Consider the following 17,955-nt stretch of genomic DNA (forward strand, 5'->3'; position numbering starts at 1 on the left):
TCCTGCCCACTTTGCCGGGTCCACCACTCATCAATGTTGCTCCCTCCGCTCCGCACATACATGCAACCGCTGGGCCCCGCGCTGCAGCCGCTGTCCAACATCGCCGCCACCACCGTGCCGCAATGCTACAGGCCATACAATCTCTACAATTACGTGTCTCATAGTTTATTGCGGGGTCACCGCTGCAGCCCTTGCGGTCTGTGCTTTCCCATGCTTTTCTTGGCCTAAGAGGATGCGCTTCCCTTGCCCAGCGCACCCGAACCAAGAGAATACAAGGATACGAGGACCAGTAAGCACCATCGTTTCTGGCCAGCACCAGCAATGCAGCGGGCGTGGCATCCCGCTTCCTAGCTGATTCCTGACTCCTACCTACTTGATGTGTAAGGTCTTTAGCCTAGCTGCGCGTCCTCGTGTATCCGCCCGCCCTGGCGCATACCACATGCAATAGCTTCAGTGGGACGCCCCAATGCCGTTCGAAAAATACAAACGATAAAATCTTTCCCGCCCTCCGGCGCAACCTCACATCAGGCTGCCCCACCTACACGCCCTCACGGCATGCCATAGCATGCCATCACTCCTAGCCCTACACATAGTCCAGCCACAACTCCGCCTTATGCGTTTCGCCGATGCCTCTTGTCCTTGAGATTGCTTCCGGTAAACTTGTCGTAGAAACCCCGCGTGCGATCCGGCGCTTCCTGCACAGAGGTCACATGCGCCACTGAGTCGCTGCGAATACGCACAAAAACCGAGGCATGGATGACCTCTAGCCAGCGCATGAGCGGTACCGTAACTAGTTCACGGGTGGAGGTGCGGCGGGCAAAAGAACGCAATCGGGAACGCTTAGTCACGGCATTTTTAGGTGCTTGGGGGAGTCGACGGAGGAGATCACGTGCCTGGCTCGCTGAGTCCTGTTCGACTTCTGCTTTGATGTTATGACGCCAGACACTGTGGTTGTGGATATCCTGCAAGGCGCAAGAACTGGTGGTAATGAACGATATGGATGCGAATTACACTTGAAGGGACAGCCCGACAAGCGGGGGCACATATGCATCGGTCGTGGGGTGTGCCAGCGTGGAGCCTGTGCTGACTTTGCTGCCGTTTGTCCCCGCTAGCCATTCACGACCCGCACCCCCTGCCCCAGTCGCCTCCTTCTACAGACTCACAAAGTTCAAGAAATATGGCTTTTCCGCGCGTCCCCGCAGCGAGCTTGGCACAGTGATGCTTGCCCCGTTCGACAGGACAACCCGCAAGCTCCGCATCAGTGGTTTTGACATGTTCCAACTAGTTACCGTATGATACTATGTGAAAAGTCTGAGGTATGTAACAGTAGGTCTCAGGTATGTTGCCCTGCCTGAAATATAACAAGTTCGACCGATAAATGATTTCTCAAAGCTTGTTTATTCCACACAACAGATACTGTAAACAGTTTTTACAGCGAGCTGCAATCGGCTGGGCCTTGTTTGCTTGAGTGTCCGCATGCAGCCCCAAAGTTAGACTTGCTGCACTCCAACATGCATAGCGAGACAGCCTGACAATGGCCATGTTATAGACAGCGCAAGATTACTTCATTATTCCACAAGACAGGCTAACCACAAGGCGTGCCTGTTGCGATACACAATGTTCCGATTTTCCACGACCTGAGTGGCTGTACCTAGGCACGAATACGTCAGCAGAGGAACCTGAGCAGGGCTGCTGGGCACGCACACTAAAATGGCCCTTCATCGCGGTTCACCCGCCGCGCACACGCTGCTTTTGAACCATGAGATTGCCAGCGTTATCACGGCGATGCGGCACAATGCCAAATGGGCAATGGTGCCGCGGTACTATGTGAGTGGAGGTCGGCAGCTCGATTCGATTCGTGTCCCTTCTCAGCTGCTTTTCTCTTGTGCACGCAGGAGGAGGACCGCAACGAGCCGAGTAAATATGATGACGCTTTTCGGGCTCTGCGCTCGGAAATATTCAAGTTTCAGGGTCAGTGTTGCAGGGTGATCGGCGACGCCCCGCAACACCCAGAGCTTGTGCTGACGGTTTATTGCGTATTTTGCAGACTGGCGGGATGTGGACCCCATGATATATTTGTCGCCGTTCCTAAACTTGATCAAAGCGTCGGACGTGAGCGGTCCTATCACGGGGGCAGCAGCGGTTGCGCTTCAGCGCATCCTCGAAAGCAACCTGCTGGGTAGGTCCCCGCATGCGCGTCGCTTGGGGGCTTGACAGGAATGACCGTTGGGGGTTGGGGGTTGGGGTTGAGGTGGGGGCGAAAGATTAGCTTCAGGTTGTTGTTCACGCTGGAAACGGTGTGTGCCTGCCGCAGCGCCGGGAACGCGGAACGTGGAGCAGGCCATCAACCAGATTGTGGAGGACGCGACGCAATGCAAATTCGAGTCCACGAACAACTCGTCGGACGAGATCGTGCTGCTGAACATCGTGCAGGTGATGACTTTTCCGTGGTAGCGCTTGGGGCAGCTGCGTGCTGGTTGCACATACTGCATGCCGGTTCGTGTTCTTCAGCTAACATGCATGCTGGCGTTCTTCAGTCTTATTTGCAAAGCCACCGTGCGCTGACTACTGACAACTGCTTATACCGTACACTGTATGCGTTGTTGAGACAGGTTCTGGGCCAGGCGGTGAACAGCGCGGCGGGCTGCTTCCTGACAGACGAGTCCATCTGCAAAGCGGTGCAGGCGGCCTTCATGCTGGGCGACCCCGTGAAGAAGCCGAAGGAGTACGGAGGTACGCACCGCAACCAAGCACGGTGGGGCTTCAAATGTACTACCGGGCATCCGCAACGGCATTTGGCAAGCTTGCCGCGTTGGCATGGTTCCCGATTTTGGTTCAACCTCCGGGTTCTCTCCTCCTGCAGACATCATGGGGTACTACTCGAGGCAGACGTGCGGCGCCATGATCCGGACAGTCTTCAAAAACGTTGCCGAGCAGCTGTTAGCAGCGCAGGCGGCGGAGATTAACCAGGTGGGTCCAAGGACTGTGATCGCCATATGAAATGCATCGCTTGAGTGCGGGAACGCACGCGCTCACAAGTCTGCAATTGATGAGGGACTGTCAACACGTTGTCGCATATATTTCTTGCAGCAACCGGTGCCTGAGCCTACCTGCCGCTATGGTGTGCGCGCGGCGGTCAACATCCTGGAGTTCCTCATCGACCTCATCCAGAAGGGGCCGTCTCTTCAGGTGGGCCCGGTATACAAGTCTTTTTTACAGGGTAGACGCACGCAGTGTGACAGCAATACTCGTCTTCTTCATGCGAGTACTTGTGACTCCGTCATGCAATGTTGGGATGCTGGGTGCTTGTCATTCAGGGCGCTACCAAGGAAACGGTGGAGGAGATGGTGGTGTTCAGCCTGGACACAGTGCACGCTGTCATCTGTGTGGCGGGTGGGGCGCTGGTGCTGGCGGAGCCGCTCGCGCGGCTGGTGCAGGTGCGGTAGCTGGTGGGGTGGTATGGGTACTGTGCGTTGAAGTTGTGCGGAAGTGGAGGGCGCGCAGGGATGGGACGTTGCAGCCAGCACCTCGTGTTCTGCAGCATGCACGTTGGAAACAGCAGAACTCTCGCTCTTACGTGTGCGCAGGTGGACCTGCTGTACTCCATGTGCCAGGCAGTGGTGAGCAATGCAGCACTAAACATGGCGCTTCTGTTGCAGGGGCCTCAAATCAGGTCACCGTGCTTGCCTGTGCCGCTATGATTGCTGCGTCGCATACCTTGTCCTCGACTGCGTTCTCGATCTGTCTGCAGGTCCAATACAGCAGCGTGTCGGTGATCACGGGCTTCTGCCAGACGCTGCTGGCAATCAGCTCCTACCTGGGCCACGTGTCCATGGCCCAGATGGAGACGGTGCTGCAACGCGTGCTGCTTAAGCTGGCGGACGGCAAGGGCGTTCTGGCGCTGGAGCAGCAGGTGCGGTCAAATGCTGGGCAGGAAGGAAAGGACAGGCACTGCGCAGGTTGTACAGCAGCCTGGGTGCTAGGGGCAACCATCAGGGTACACATGGGCGAAACAGGGGCGAATGGTGTCAGCTGCCGACGGTGCGGCCTCGCATACCCGCCACACAGGAGGCGGCGCTGGAAGGCCTGCTGGACTTGGTGCGCCAGCCGAACTTCGTGCACGACATGTTCGTCAACTGCGACTGCCGGGTGGAGCGCGCAAACCTGTTCGAGGAGGTGCGGCGGCGGGCTATCACAGTTGCGAGTGACATAGCAGCTCCTAGGGCATACACTGTAGGGCATTCAAGGTTGCCGTTACTTGAAAGTCGCCGCATCACGCAACACCCCTTCAGGTCTGCTCGCTGATCTCCAAGACGGCGTTCCCGGTGTCCAAGACGTCGGTGGGGCCGCTGAACTTCATCAGCCTGGAGGCGCTACTGGCGATTCTCAACGCGCTCGCGCAGAGGTGCGCTCATACGATCAAGCACTTGACAATGGTGCAACAATACAACGCAACGTATGCCTCGGATGGGATCTTCCATGAAACTATGTGTGCTGTTGTCCGCCTTGCCGCAAACTGTCAGTGCGCGCAACGGCCAAGAGCTGCTGGCGGCTCCGTCGCCCGCAAATGAGCTGCCCTTCTACGCCGACCTGTGGGGGCCGCTGGTGTCGGGCACGCACCCCGACCTGGGGGCCCTGGCCGATGTGCTACTGGCGCCACACCCCTTCACGCACCACCACCATCACCACCACCTGAACCACACGTAAGTGCGCCTGGAGTGATGACTGGGGATATAAGCTTGCTGGCCCAGGACAAGGGTAGCCAGTCGAGGGCCTGCATCAGCTGTTTTGCGTAACTGTTGACTATTGACTCCTCCGATCTGTTATTACTGCATCCGCAGCACCAGCCACGGGCACGGACACACGGCTAGCAGCAAGTCGCTGACAACGAGCGGCTCCGCGGCGCTGCAGGAGCCGGGAGCCGTGCTAAGCGCCGCGGAGGTGGCGGCGGCGGAGGCGCGGTCGGCGGGCAGTGCGACTGCGGGCGCGGGGCCAGGCTCAACTGCGTCCGGCCTGGCGACGGTGGGCAGCGGCCTGCCGCCGGGCAGTGGCGCGGGTGTGCGGGGGGTGCCGGTGACGGGCCCCCTGGAGCTGCGCTGTGCCATGGCGGAGCGCTGCCTCAAGGCACGGATAGGTGAGCAAGGAGTTCTGCCGCCCGGTCTGGGCACAACCAGCTGTGGCTGCTGGGACTGGAAAATGGGCCGCGTTGTCACCTGATGCCGAGTTAGGAGGGGAACTGCACATTTGGAGGTCCGTCACAATGTAAAAAGTACAGCGTGTGCGAGGGGCTGACGCTTTTTCACAAACACAGGCTTGGCAGTGGATCACTTCAACAAGGACTTCAAGAAGGGCTTCGTGGCCATGCAGGTGAGCGACCAATCGCTCGTGCACGATCAGGACTTGGGGGTCATGCCTAGGTTAGCTACTGCGCTCAAGCAGCTGCCAGTGCGTTAGGCAATGCAACAGCGCATCGCGAACATCATATCACGCCTTCTTCCCCAACAGGCTGCCAAGCTACTTCCGGAGCAGCCGCCGCCTAGCACGGATCCCGAGGCGGCGACCGCGGCTAAGAAGCTGCTGGCCACGCGGCTGGGCCACTTCCTACGCACTTGCCCCGGCCTCAACAAGACAACCATCGGCGAGCTCCTGGGTGACCCTGACCCCTTCTACCTGGAGGTGGGTTCGGGAAACCGGGTCGCACTAAGAAAAGCTGGTGTTGCTGAGGCGGACGCGGTGTTGACAACCGTTCCGGGCTCTTCTTCAATCACGAATACGACATGCTTTTCCCGTTGACATAGGAAGTAGCCAACGATGTCACTGCATGCCCGGCCTCTTTCACCCGCTGCAGGTGCTGGAGGCATACACGACTGGCTTTGATTTCGCGCACCTCAAGTTCGACTCGGCGCTGCGCATGTTCCTGGAGTCGTTCAAGCTGCCGGGCGAGGCCCAGAAGATTGACCGCATCATTAACGCCTTTGGGCGGCACTACTACGCCGGCAACGAGGACGTGTTCCGCTGTGCCGACGCCGCTTACGTGCTGGCCTACTCCGTCATCATGCTCAACACCGACCAGCACAACAACCAGGTGCGAGGCCAGCAGTGCAGTGATTTATGCCTATTGACAGGTGGAACTGGAAGCTTTCGAGGCAACACGTGTGTGATGTCGACTGCCGTTGTACCCGTCTGTGTTCACACAGGTCAAGAACAAGATGACTCTCGAGTCGTTCCAGCGCAACCTTCGCGGTGTCAACGACGGCACCGACTTTGACAAGCGCTTCCTGGAGGTGCGGTGGTTGGATTAGCCCGTTATACCTAGTGGTGCCCATGTCCTAGGTCACGTCTGCAAACTAGGATTTGGGTATGGCTGGTGGACTGCCTTGTGTTGACGCGTGCACGCGCGTTTCGGGGCCCACAGGAGATCTACTACTCCATCGTGAAGACGCCTCTGCGCCTGTCGGAGCCGGCGTCTATGGACGTGAGCGAGCAGTGCTTCCTGCAGCTGGCGCAGGTCAGCGGCACGCAGCGCGGCCTAGTGCTCCCCAGCGAGAGTGGTGAGTGCTGGTGGCGTCCAGGCATGAGGGGGATTACATTCATGATTAGTAAGAAGTGAGCGGGAGCGGAGCGGGAAAGCGGATGGACCTCGGAATTTGCCGACGCTTCACACCACATACTGTAGCTGAAGTCTTGTCCGGTGCACAGGCCGCCACCTATTCGACACTACCATGTTCCGGCTGATCTGGGGCCCGGCGGTACACGCCATGTGCGCCATCGTGGACAATTGCACCAACGAGGCTCTCATTGGGTCGGCGCTGGAGGGCCTGCAGGTGCAGTTTTAGGCGGACATCCGGTTGCGCGCTCGTCATCGCGGGCGTATTGAGCTAACGATACATGTACACGGCCCTCGGAAGCCCCGTGGTTACATCGGCACGGAACATGTGCTTCGACCTGCTGAACCCGATGCCGGTCCTGTCCTGCCCCGCCCACAGCTGGCCTGCCAGATTGCGGCGGCGCACGAGCTGGAGGACGTGGCGGACTCCATCATCGTCAACCTGTCCAAGATCCCGCTCCAGCAGCTGGCGCAGGTGCCGGCCTCCGCCCGCAGCGACGTGGTGTTTGGCCGCGACCCCCGGCTGCGAGCCGTTACGCGCACGCTGGCAGCGGTCATCAACAAGTGCGTCACGTGTCATGGGTTTCGCGTTTGGAGAAACGGTCATGATATCCTGCGTGGTGCGGGCATCGTCAAATCAGCAGCAATACGGCACATGGGGGAGAAGGTAGCAGTGTGCGTGGCTCGTGCCGTGGCCTGGCACAGCGCAGGTACAGGAACGGCCAACGCGCAAGACCTAAGCCAGGGTTATGCGTACCTTCGCGCGGCCTTGCAGGCATGGCGACTCGCTGCGCGGGGGCTGGGCCAACGTGATGGACCTGGTGGTGCAGCTGTACCGGCGGGGCTTGCTGCCGGACAGCTTCTGCAGGGCGCTCAATGGTAGGACCGGGCGCTTCCGGGCTATGGCTTAGTTCGGCTGCAACAGCGACTCAAAGGAGGTTTAGCGGTTTGTTTGGATGGTCATGAGCTTGGGTTGTGGGCCGTGCCCGCTTATACCCCCGCCGTCTTCGAGTGCTGACAGCAACCAACGCCCCGGCGGCCTATGCTGCGTGTGCCCCCGCTCCCTTGCACCCATTCGAGCGCCCGCAGGGGATGGCGACGGTGGGCTGGTGGTGCGCGACGGCGAGTGCAGCTCGCTGCGCGCGCGGCGGCTGGCGCTGCAGCGGGCGGGCACCGCCAACAGCGGCACCTCATCCATCTTCAAGCACATATCCAGGTGCGGCTGTGCTGTGGCACCTCGCATGAGTTGCGTCAGCGGCGCACCTTTCCAGCTTTTCACGTTGGCGCAGCCTCATACCGGATATGCTGTGTGCTTACCGGGTTCTGTCCCCTGCCACGTCGCGCCAATCCCGTGCCGGCAGCAGCTTCACGCAGATCCTCTCGCTCAGCTCGGAACCCACTGGCAACGACCCGTCCGCTGGCCGCGGCAACACCAACAGCATTGCGGCGGCAACGGCGGCCATGGAGGCCGCCAACGCGCTCCTCAGGTACGCCCACATTGTTGAGAACGGTTTGCAATTGATGACCGTGGCAATGTACTGGTTGGAGAGGCTACCGTATGTTACGTGTGCGAAACGCGTGGGCCGGGGGCCGTCCTGCCTCATGCAGTGAGCCGGAACGGGCGGCGGTGGTGGCGGCGGAGGATTGCCTGACAAAGTGTGCCTTCGAGGACGCCTTCATGGACAGCAAGTTCCTCAAACAGGGTGAGTGTTGTCGTACTGCCTGTTCTGGGTGTGCGAATAAGCACAACCTGTGGCTGAGTGTCTCTTAAGGTTGCATCGGCGCTAGAGGGCAGCTACTCACATAAGCATCCACATCTCAGCAGAGTCGCTGGTGCAGCTGGTCCGCGCCATCTGCGGCAGCGGTGGCCCCATCCCGCGGCCGCCGTCCTCCTCTATGCCGTGGGACGCCTCGGAGCTGTGCCTGGAGCTGCTGTTCACGGTGCTGCTGCGGAACCGGGACCGCATCACGCTACTGTGGCCGCGCGCATACGAGCACTTCGCGGTGGGTGCATCTGCCGGTGCTTGGCCATCATTTGCAAGATGCAACAGGCCTCTTGCCTACTTGTCTTCGGCAACCCTTGCCTGACGCCATCCCCTACCACTACATACGTTTCACAGACGATCTTCCAGCACAGCCGCGAGTGCGACACGGTGCTGGTGCAGAAGTCCATCATGGCGATGATGCGACTGTGCCAGCGCCTGCTGCCCTACAAGGCCGCCGACATCAGCGAGCCGCTCATGCGCGGCATCCAGCTGCTCAGCCTGGTGGACGAACAGGTGCGGGGCGCGGTAGCGCCACTACTTCACGGGACCGGGGCCAAAAATGTACAAGGAACACAGTGGAAGCACGGATGCAAGTTACCTGAAGTGAAACCTTGTGTGAAGTTCATGTAGAACGGGTTGTGCGGCTTGTTGGCGGCTCACCTGGCTCGCTACCCGCCGCCCCCCGGACGCAGGTTGCCCACGACCTGGCCTCCACCATCGCGGCGGAGATCCAGTCGCTGCTGCAGGGCGCCGCCGCCTACATCCACAACCAGCAGGCCTGGATGTCCATCTGTGCGCTCATCAAGGTCATCCACCTGGACCCCGCCTCCTACCCCGTGTGCCTGGACACCATCACCTGGTGCGTTTGCGTGTGCGTGCGGCCGTGTTGGCTGTTTGCAGTGCGACTTGGCTAAGGCTGGTCCTGACAGCAGCGGAGGTGGGCTCAGGCTTTGTGATTGTGCTGCTGGTGATGGCCATCCAACCAACCAGTACACATGGCCTCGTAACGTACGGCACAGGGTGGTGAAGGAATCGCTGTCGATGCTCAACTACCACACGGTGGTCTCCACGGCGGTTGACCTGCTGGAGCGCGCGGTGCCGGACCCGCGCCGCGGCGAGCGCCCGGGCCACCCGAACCACATAAGCCAGGTGGGAGCGGTCGCGTGCATCATATCAGGGGCGTGGCAGGCCGCTTGTGCCTTCTGTCGCGCAATCCGCAAGGCCGAGTATATGGTACATAGCCCTGTTGTTGGCTGACACTCGCGCTGTGTGTCCACCCGGACAGGCCATCCGCCTGGTTCAGAGCGCGGAGGAGTGGCTGGAGCTGTGGTGGATCAGCAGCCAGTCCAAGCACTCCCCCGAGGCGCTGGAGCGGCTGGGCTTCCTGGCCTTCAAGGCCGACACCTGGCACCTGCTCATCGGCTGGCTGTGCCGCCTTGCCAAGAACACCAGCGTGGAGGTGCGAGGCGGGCGGGCGGAGGGCGGCACGCATTGGCGCTCCCAGAGTCTGTGTAGCATGCTTGTGCACACGTTGGTGTCATCCAAACGGCGCCCCTTGCCGTCTCTCCTCGTAGGTGCGCACCGGCACCATGTCGTGCCTGCAGCGCACCGTGGTGGCGGCAGAGCGGCTGGTGATTCCGCCGCCGGGGCTGGCGCGCTCGCTGACGGAGCTGCTGCTGCCGCTGGGCCATGACCTTGTCAAGCTCATGCACAGCCGCGACATGCCACAGTGCGACGTGACAGTGCGCGAGCTGGTGCGCGCGCTGTCCAAGATGGTGCTGCTGTACCACACGCAAGTGAGCGGCCGGGGTTGCTATGGGCACGGGCCGTGCACCCGGCATTGGGGAACTCTGTCACATAGCCGTGTGTCTCCAATCATGCATCCACACAGCGGCAGCGTGTGTCATCCAGTTGCCTTCCTCCGCTTGACCCCACCCCTGCCCCCTCTTCTCTGTACCAATCTTTGCACCCCCCCCACCCACGGACATCGGTAACAACGCGTCTACTCTGCAACTGTACCTGCCCACGACTTCACTTCTTAATTAATCATGAATGTAACCCCCCCACCCCACCACCACCACCACCACCACCACCACCACACCGCGTTTCTGTCATTCACAGCTAGAGAGCCTGGCCACGTTCGGCGCCATCTGGCGGGGCATTCTGGACGTGCTGGCCGCCGCCGCCGCCGCCAACCGGCAGCAGGGGGAGGTGCTGGCGGAGGCGCTGCCGGAAGCGCTCAAGAACATGCTGCTGGTGCTGCACAGCAAGGTACGGGCGTGTAACCTGCAGGCTTTCGCCTGTGGAACGGCATACTGCATGCCATGTATGGGCGCTGGTGGACGAAGAACTTGAATTATTGTGTACGCAGAGGTGTTGACTGGCAAGCATGGGTCCTGTTTGTGCCGCTGACACATGCCCATGCCCATGATGACCACCGGACACGCTGCACGCAGGGCATGCTGGTGGAGGGCTGGAAGGACTCGGAGGGCGTGGACCTGTGGGAGTACACCTGGCGCCAGACGGCGCGGACAGCGCCGTCCATCACTCCGCAGTCCATTCGGTCATAAGCAGATTGGTGTGAGTACGCATATGTGTTACTTCGAGTAGTAAGGACTTTGCGAACGGTGACGGAGAGTGTGATGGCGACAGGCAGGGACGACGGGTGCGAGCAGGCTGTTAACTCCAGCATAGATTCATAGCTGGAGTGGCTTGAAGAGAGGACGGCGAGGTGGCGGGCCAAATGCCGCAAGCGATAGGCATAGGCGAAAGGCGTGGAAGGCTTGAAAGGGCCAAGGCGTGACACCGCGCTCGGGATTCAGACATGTATGGGGGCGGGCTCGGACATGGAGGCGGACAAGCCGACGTCACGCTTGTTTGGAGAGCGCGGGTTGTAGGCATACGTGTAAATGGCATGTTAAAGATGACAGTTTACGGCATTGCAACCAGAGTGCTGAGCTCGTGGATGTGGCAATCGGTGTCATGCAGACGAAACGTCCACGCCTTAGCACTCGTGACGGTATTCGTCTCGCAAACTTGAACGGAACAACTTATTACACTCTTACAAACCAACGGCATAGTTCACGACGAACACAAGGCAAGCTCAGACTCGCACCCGTTTCCTGGTCACCGGCCAGGGCGCGGGAAGGTCGGTCACAGGTCGGTCGGAAGGTCGGTCGCGGGGCGGGACGGGACGCCCTTGGCACGGCGCACGGCCGTGCTCCTTGCTTTCTATCATAGATCTGAACCAGTGTGGTGCTCCGCACCAAGATACAGTGGGCTGCGGCCATGCCATCGAAGTCATGCATGGCGCGTGGACTCGGCGAGCTCGGGCTCGTAGTCTTGCTACTTGCCAATGTCGGCTCCGCAACAGCTGAGCTTGGGCGACGCTCACTCGGCAGCGCAGCTGGGTGTCTGGACCTTGGCGCGAACTGCAATCCCGCGACGGGCAGCAATGCTGCCGGCAGTGTCAAGTGCTGCGCTGGCATTTCGTTCTGCTCAGCATCGGGAAAGACCGGAAAGAACAACGCCTACAAGTGCGCGGCGGTGAGCATGAGGGCGTAGGCCACGTGTGCGTGCGTGCCAAACACTGAACAGACTCTCTCCTGACCTGAAGCCATCAAGGAAGCCATACAGTCCAACATTGAGCTGTTTTCCCCGTCATGTGCCCACACAGGTTTCGGCCCCTTGTCCTGTGGGATTGTACTATCAGTCAGCCGCTCCCACCTTCACCTCCGACCGTGGATGTATGCCGGTGACAATCTGCAGTGCCGACCAGTACGAGGCCGTCGCTCCCACTTCCCTCTCTGACCGCCTGTGCCATCAGGTACGGAAGTCTGCAGTGCCGTGTGGCACCGCTGTGCAACAAGGGGTGTCAGCTTTGTACAGCTGGAAAATGGGCTGAGCCCCATGAAGCGCAAGGGATGTGACGATGGGCACCGGCGACATGAACAGCACCCTTGCAAGCCCATCCAGCGGGACTGGCCACTATGCCAACGCCGTGCCGAGGCACCGACATGCCCTGTCCCCGCCACGCCACGCCAACTTACCCACGCCACTTCACGGTCCATGATATCCCAAATGCACCTCACCCACATCCCACTCAAGCACCGCAAACGGCTAGCCGGGCTCGGGCGCGGGATCCCGGGCCGCGACACATTTAAGGCTCGGGGACGCATGGTTTGGCTGTTGCAAACAATTTCGACATTCTTGCCCCAAGACGCTTGTCGTCGACATGTTTTGATACATGGATGTAAGATATTTAGGGGCCGAGAGCTATACTCGCGGACTGAAGAAAGTCAAGATGTCCATGGACTCACGAGGTCGCTTCTCGCTCCGGCCGAGTTTTCCCTGCCGCCTATTTTTCTACAATAGGGAATAGCAATTAATAATACGTGGCACTCGCGGTTTGCGCCAGTTTGGCACTTTTTGTCGACGCAGGCAGGCACGCAGGCAGGCAGGCACGGACAGGGGCAATCCTGGGGGGCTTCGCCCCCCCCTGGATCGCTTCGCTCGGGGGGCTCAGCCCAAAAATGGGACCCACTATTTATACATAATGCCGACAGGCAAAGAAGGGAGGATTCAGGACTAGGTTCATGTGCTGCGGTCTTTGGAGGTCCAATTTCGCAACCCAACATGTATGCCGCGCAGGTGACTAAGTGCGCAATGGACCAATTCCAGGCCTCCCCACCTACCTGGAACGCAGACCGTGTCTGTGCCCCGGTAAGTCCATGTCCCGATGTAGGGGAAGCAGTTGATCAACTCATAGTACCACGCTACAGTACTGGTGCGGTCTGTGGGCAAGTAAGTAGAAAGGGCCTACTCAAGTTTGGTGACCCCACCCTGCTGCTTTTGCACGTAGGTGAGCCCCGCTTGCCACGCCGGCATCACCTTCCAGTCCGCCGCCCCCACCGGCACCTCGGATCGCATCTGCAGCCCAGTCTCGTCCTGCCTGGCTGAGGAGTATGAGGTGTCCGCACCTACGGCCCTGGCCAACCGGGTGTGTGCCAAGATTCGTGTGGCCTGTGGCGTGGATGAGTACGAGTCCGCTGCACCCACTTCCATCAGCGACCGTGTGTGCCGCCTCCTTACGGTCTGCACCGAGAGCGAGTTCCAGTCATCTGCGCCTCAGTGGAACAAGGACCGCGGCTGCAGCGAGCACAGCGTCTGCAACGCAAACGAGTATGAGGCTGTCGCGGCTCAGTGGAACGCCGACCGCAAGTGTGCCCCAGTCACTGCTGTGTGCCCTACTGGCACCTACTCGGCCGCGGACCCCACACCCACGGCCGACCGCCAGTGCGCCCCAGTCACCGCTGTGTGCCCTACTGGCACCTACTCGGCCGCGGACCCCACACCCACGGCCGACCGCCAGTGCGCCCCAGTCACCGCTGTGTGCCCTACTGGCACCTACTCGGCCGCGGACCCCACACCCACGGCCGACCGTCAGTGCGCCCCAGTCACCGCTGTGTGCCCTACTGGCACCTACTCGGCCGCGGACCCCACGCCCACGGCCGACCGCCTGTGCGCCCCAGTCACCGCTGTGTGCCCTACTGGCACTTACTCGGCCGCGGACCCCACGCCCACGGCCGACCGCCAGTGCGCCCCAGTCACCGCTGTGTGCCCTACTGGCACCTACTCGGCCGCGGACCCCACACCCACGGCCGACCGCCAGTGTGCCCCAGTCACCGCTGTGTGCCCTACTGGCACCTACTCGGCCGCGGACCCCACACCCACGGCCGACCGCCAGTGCGCCCCAGTCACCGCTGTGTGCCCTACTGGCACCTACTCGGCCGCGGACTCCACACCCACGGCCGACCGCCTGTGCGCCCCAGTCACCGCTGTGTGCCCTACTGGCACCTACTCGACTGCGGACCCCACGCCCACGGCCGACCGCCAGTGTGCCCCAGTCACCGCTGTGTGCCCTACTGGCACCTACTCGGCCGCGGACCCCACGCCCACGGCCGACCGCCAGTGTGCCCCAGTCACCGCTGTGTGCCCTACTGGCACCTACTCGGCCGCGGATCCCACACCCACGGCCGACCGCCAGTGCGCCCCAGTCACCGCTGTGTGCCCTACTGGCGCCTACTCGGCCGCGGATCCCACGCCCACGGCCGACCGCCAGTGCGCCCCAGTCACCGCTGTGTGCCCTACTGGCACCTACTCGGCCGCGGACCCCACACCCACGGCCGACCGCCAGTGCGCCCCAGTCACCGCTGTGTGCCCTACTGGCACCTACTCGGCTGCAGACCCCACGCCCACGGCCGACCGCCAGTGCGCCCCAGTCACCGCTGTATGCCCTACTGGCACCTACTCGGCCGCGGACCCCACGCCCACGGCCGACCGCCAGTGCGCCCCAGTCACCGCTGTGTGCCCTACTGGCACTTACTCGGCCGCGGACCCCACGCCCACGGCCGACCGCCAGTGTGCCCCAGTCACCGCTGTGTGCCCTACTGGCACGTACTCGGCCGCGGACCCCACGCCCACGGCCGACCGCCAGTGTGCCCCGGTCACCGCTGTGTGCCCTACTGGCACCTACTCGGCCGCGGACCCCACGCCCACGGCCGACCGCCAGTGTGCCCCAGTCACCGCTGTGTGCCCTACTGGCACCTACTCGGCCGCGGACCCCACACCCACGGCCGACCGCCAGTGCGCCCCAGTCACCGCTGTGTGCCCTACTGGCACCTACTCGGCCGCGGACCCCACACCCACGGCCGACCGCCAGTGCGCCCCAGTCACCGCTGTATGCCCTACTGGCACCTACTCGGCCGCGGACCCCACGCCCACGGCCGACCGCCAGTGCGCCCCAGTCACCGCTGTGTGCCCTACTGGCACCTACTCGGCCGCGGACCCCACGCCCACGGCCGACCGCCAGTGTGCCCCAGTCACCGCTGTGTGCCCTACTGGCACCTACTCGGCCGCGGACCCCACGCCCACGGCCGACCGCCAGTGCGCCCCAGTCACCGCTGTGTGCCCTGCTGGCACCTACTCGGCCGCGGACCCCACACCCACGGCCGACCGCCAGTGTGCCCCAGTCACCGCTGTGTGCCCTACTGGCACCTACTCGGCCGCGGACCCCACACCCACGGCCGACCGCCAGTGCGCCCCAGTCACCGCTGTGTGCCCTACTGGCACCTACTCGGCCGCGGACCCCACACCCACGGCCGACCGCCAGTGCCAGACGGTGCGTTTATCCATCGGTTGAGCTTATGGGACCTGCGCTTCGTTCTCATTGTTGTAAGAGCAAACCGCATTTGCACCCGCCTTCCGTATAATCCTGACAAACCTTCGCTACTTGTCCCTGTTGCGGTGCAGTGCTCTGAGTGCTCTGCGTTCCAGTTTGTGGTCACGGCCTGCTCCAGCACCTCGGACACGGTCTGCACGGTTCAACTGGATGCACCTGACCGGCCCGAGACCCTCTACCTTGATGCCCGCGCTCTGGCCTCGCACGCCAGCCAGCCCGCCGTCGTCACCAGCTGGGCCGACCTCGACCCTGCGCGCGCAGCCACCCATGTGTTCACTTTCACGGGCGGCTCCAACTGCAGTGTCACGGCATCCGCCTCTGCCCCCGCCGTGAATATGACCGGCACCTGCCTGGGCCGCCTCACCCTGCCCGCCAAGACGCCGCTTCTGAACTGGGGCACCAGCAACACCTCAGAGTTCACAGCTGTTGTGCTCCACAGGCCTCGCATTCCCAACGCCGGCTCTAGGCAAGTCCTCTACATGGGCAACTCGACTATCGGGACCAACTCTGCTTTCATCTGGTACAACCAAGCAGTGGCCCGCATCGGTGTCAACGCCGGTGCTTCAGATGTGAGCGCCACCAGCTTACCGGCGGTCAACACCTGGGTGCTTGAGTTTGTAACTCGCACGCAAACGGCCGGCGGCCGAATGGTTCTCAGTCTTCACCGCCGTTACGCCACCGACACCTCCTTCACGTCCTTCACCGGAAACGGCTCAGCGGCAGGCTATCCTGTGGGCTTCAACGAAATAAACCTCGGCCGCTACTGGCGGCTGGCGCCCATATATGCCCCTGAGGAGGAGCTGGGCGCCCTGATGCTGTACAACAGGGCCATTGACGGCAACACCATGGACCGAGTGTTCGCCCACTACAGGGACCGGATGGTTTAGGCAGCCTCCAGGTGTGGGCGCGCGCAGGGGCCCGGCAGGCAATCGGCGGCTGCCAGAGCGATACGGCACGGGCCGTACTTCCATGTGGTGTGACATGCATTGCAGCTAGTTGGGGCATGTCAGATGGACAGGCGCTGCCTTTGTGATGTGCTTTATGCAGGGTTAGATCCCTGAATTCATGTACTTTATTTATTGCGGGCTCTTACAGCAATGCGTTTGAGCTGCACCACAGCTATGCTGGTGTCCACTCCCGACTATGATATAGGGAGGCAAATAAAGGCCGTGTCCATTAATTACGGGCTTGCAATGTATGCGGTTTTTTGGCAGATGGCGGGGCTCAGTACCGTGTCCCATAAGAATGCGGATGTTACAGAGGGGACAGTCCCAGCACCCATAAGAGTGTTAGAAGGTGTGAAGAGGCGCTGTGAATGCGCTGCACCATGCTGCCAAACGCTACCTATAACGACGTACGTGTATGTGTAGGTTTTTGACTGCGTGCACAACACGTCTGCAATAAAAGTTCGAACTCCCATTCATCCATCGCGTTTATGCGGCGTTGAGGCATATGCGAGCAACCAAGTGCACCTATGAATCATTACGCATGGTGGGCAATCCCACATGCTGGTTGTTGTGCGTGTTCACTAGGGATGGAGCGCGTGGTGACTTGGCCATCTTACTTTGACGTGCCTGCAGCTGTTGAAACACACAGAGCCGGGTCACGGTGTACTGTTTGGCTCATGGGAGGCACGCTACCGTGCGCACGAGGATTGAGTAATAAAGCGCCGGAGGCGCAAAGTGCGTATTGCCACGAAATCTGGCACGGCAAACAGCCGTGTCTCGTGCAAGGGGTACGTGCAGCCTTGCGCTTGTACGCACACGCACAATAAGCAAGCGCATTGACAGGATGTATGCGGTTAGGAAACCCAATTTTGCGCGTATGTGACTGGATGTCATACCAAATCTGATAGTTTGAATCACCGGCAAGCATGCGCGGGAGCTATGTTTTATTATGCGTGTGTGCGCGTGTGACCTCAGCATGTTAGGCCTTCTGCCTGGCAGAAAGGCGCGCGCCCCTATTACGGTACCGTATGGTTGTGCAAGCGTGCGTAGCCGCCTTGGCGGACAGTGGCAGTGGAGGGACAGGTGGTGATCTGGTGAAGACGTGCAAAGCTTGGTGCCCTAGGCTGTAGTAGGTGCAGCCCGCGGGGGAGTGTTGATAAGGGGTAGTTGACTAAACGGGTGACGGTCTGCCCCTACCCCATGCGTGTCAGTGCGATGAGGCTAGGAACATATTAGGCCGAGAGCAAGCCCAACCTAGACTAAGTCACACGTATAGGAGCACAAGCGAGAGGTATCTGACTGCAGTCTGGCAGTCTATGTGACCTGAGCGACTCCCTGAGTGACCCGAGCCTCTGATCCCTACAACAGCTACACAGCCTAACTGGTGTCAGCGAC

The 17,955-nt window shown here is 61.1% G+C and overlaps 3 protein-coding genes across 3 annotated transcripts; 2 read left to right on the top strand and 1 right to left on the bottom strand.

The window, feature by feature from the left end:
• Positions 1-70: 70 nt before the first annotated feature.
• On the bottom strand, positions 71-1,426 carry CHLRE_07g334025v5 (uncharacterized protein). Its single transcript, XM_043064237.1, has 3 exons — positions 1,164-1,426; positions 894-962; positions 71-695 (listed from the first exon to the last, which is right to left on the bottom strand). Exons 1-3 carry the CDS (start codon positions 1,272-1,274, stop codon positions 612-614), a joined length of 264 nt encoding a protein of 87 aa, XP_042922805.1. The 5' UTR covers positions 1,275-1,426; the 3' UTR covers positions 71-611.
• A 110-nt stretch (positions 1,427-1,536) lies between these two features.
• Positions 1,537-11,294, top strand: CHLRE_07g334100v5 (uncharacterized protein). The gene is made up of 33 exons (XM_043064238.1): positions 1,537-1,827; positions 1,896-1,971; positions 2,048-2,179; positions 2,315-2,433; positions 2,613-2,733; positions 2,864-2,970; positions 3,091-3,189; positions 3,318-3,437; positions 3,588-3,620; positions 3,752-3,913; positions 4,069-4,176; positions 4,293-4,405; positions 4,524-4,703; positions 4,842-5,134; positions 5,312-5,367; positions 5,506-5,676; positions 5,849-6,085; positions 6,198-6,284; positions 6,416-6,551; positions 6,700-6,824; positions 6,987-7,171; positions 7,383-7,486; positions 7,697-7,823; positions 7,972-8,094; positions 8,216-8,310; positions 8,433-8,611; positions 8,728-8,886; positions 9,066-9,232; positions 9,393-9,522; positions 9,659-9,832; positions 9,948-10,169; positions 10,495-10,644; positions 10,830-11,294. The coding sequence occupies exons 1-33, from the start codon at positions 1,711-1,713 to the stop codon at positions 10,941-10,943; spliced, it is 4,521 nt and encodes a 1,506-aa protein (XP_042922806.1). The 5' UTR covers positions 1,537-1,710; the 3' UTR covers positions 10,944-11,294.
• Positions 11,295-11,346: 52 nt separating this feature from the next.
• Positions 11,347-17,894, top strand: CHLRE_07g334150v5 (uncharacterized protein). The gene is made up of 5 exons (XM_043064239.1): positions 11,347-11,919; positions 12,050-12,199; positions 13,024-13,095; positions 13,235-15,553; positions 15,685-17,894. The coding sequence occupies exons 1-5, from the start codon at positions 11,662-11,664 to the stop codon at positions 16,498-16,500; spliced, it is 3,615 nt and encodes a 1,204-aa protein (XP_042922807.1). The 5' UTR covers positions 11,347-11,661; the 3' UTR covers positions 16,501-17,894.
• The last annotated feature ends 61 nt before the right edge of the window (positions 17,895-17,955 follow it).

This window comes from Chlamydomonas reinhardtii, chromosome 7 (assembly GCF_000002595.2).
Source record: "Chlamydomonas reinhardtii strain CC-503 cw92 mt+ chromosome 7, whole genome shotgun sequence".
Lineage (NCBI taxonomy): Eukaryota > Viridiplantae > Chlorophyta > Chlorophyceae > Chlamydomonadales > Chlamydomonadaceae > Chlamydomonas > Chlamydomonas reinhardtii.

Bases quoted from the DNA above. Each gene is read 5' to 3' on its own strand.
- CHLRE_07g334025v5 (XM_043064237.1), bottom strand. From the start codon at position 1,274: ATGTCAAAACCACTGATGCGGAGCTTGCGGGTTGTCCTGTCGAACGGG. The intron at 963-1,163 runs GTGAGTCTGTAG...TGCGCCTTGCAG, and splicing joins AGCCATATTTCTTGAACTTT to GATATCCACAACCACAGTGT. The intron at 696-893 runs GCACGTGATCTC...ACCTCTGTGCAG, and splicing joins AACAGGACTCAGCGAGCCAG to GAAGCGCCGGATCGCACGCG.
- CHLRE_07g334150v5 (XM_043064239.1), top strand. From the start codon at position 11,662: ATGCCATCGAAGTCATGCATGGCGCGTGGACTCGGCGAGCTCGGGCTC. The intron at 11,920-12,049 runs GTGAGCATGAGG...GTGCCCACACAG, and splicing joins ACGCCTACAAGTGCGCGGCG to GTTTCGGCCCCTTGTCCTGT. The intron at 13,096-13,234 runs GTAAGTCCATGT...TTTTGCACGTAG, and splicing joins CAGACCGTGTCTGTGCCCCG to GTGAGCCCCGCTTGCCACGC.
- CHLRE_07g334100v5 (XM_043064238.1), top strand. From the start codon at position 1,711: ATGGCCCTTCATCGCGGTTCACCCGCCGCGCACACGCTGCTTTTGAAC. The intron at 1,972-2,047 runs GTCAGTGTTGCA...CGTATTTTGCAG, and splicing joins GGAAATATTCAAGTTTCAGG to ACTGGCGGGATGTGGACCCC. The intron at 9,233-9,392 runs GTGCGTTTGCGT...CGTACGGCACAG, and splicing joins TGCCTGGACACCATCACCTG to GGTGGTGAAGGAATCGCTGT.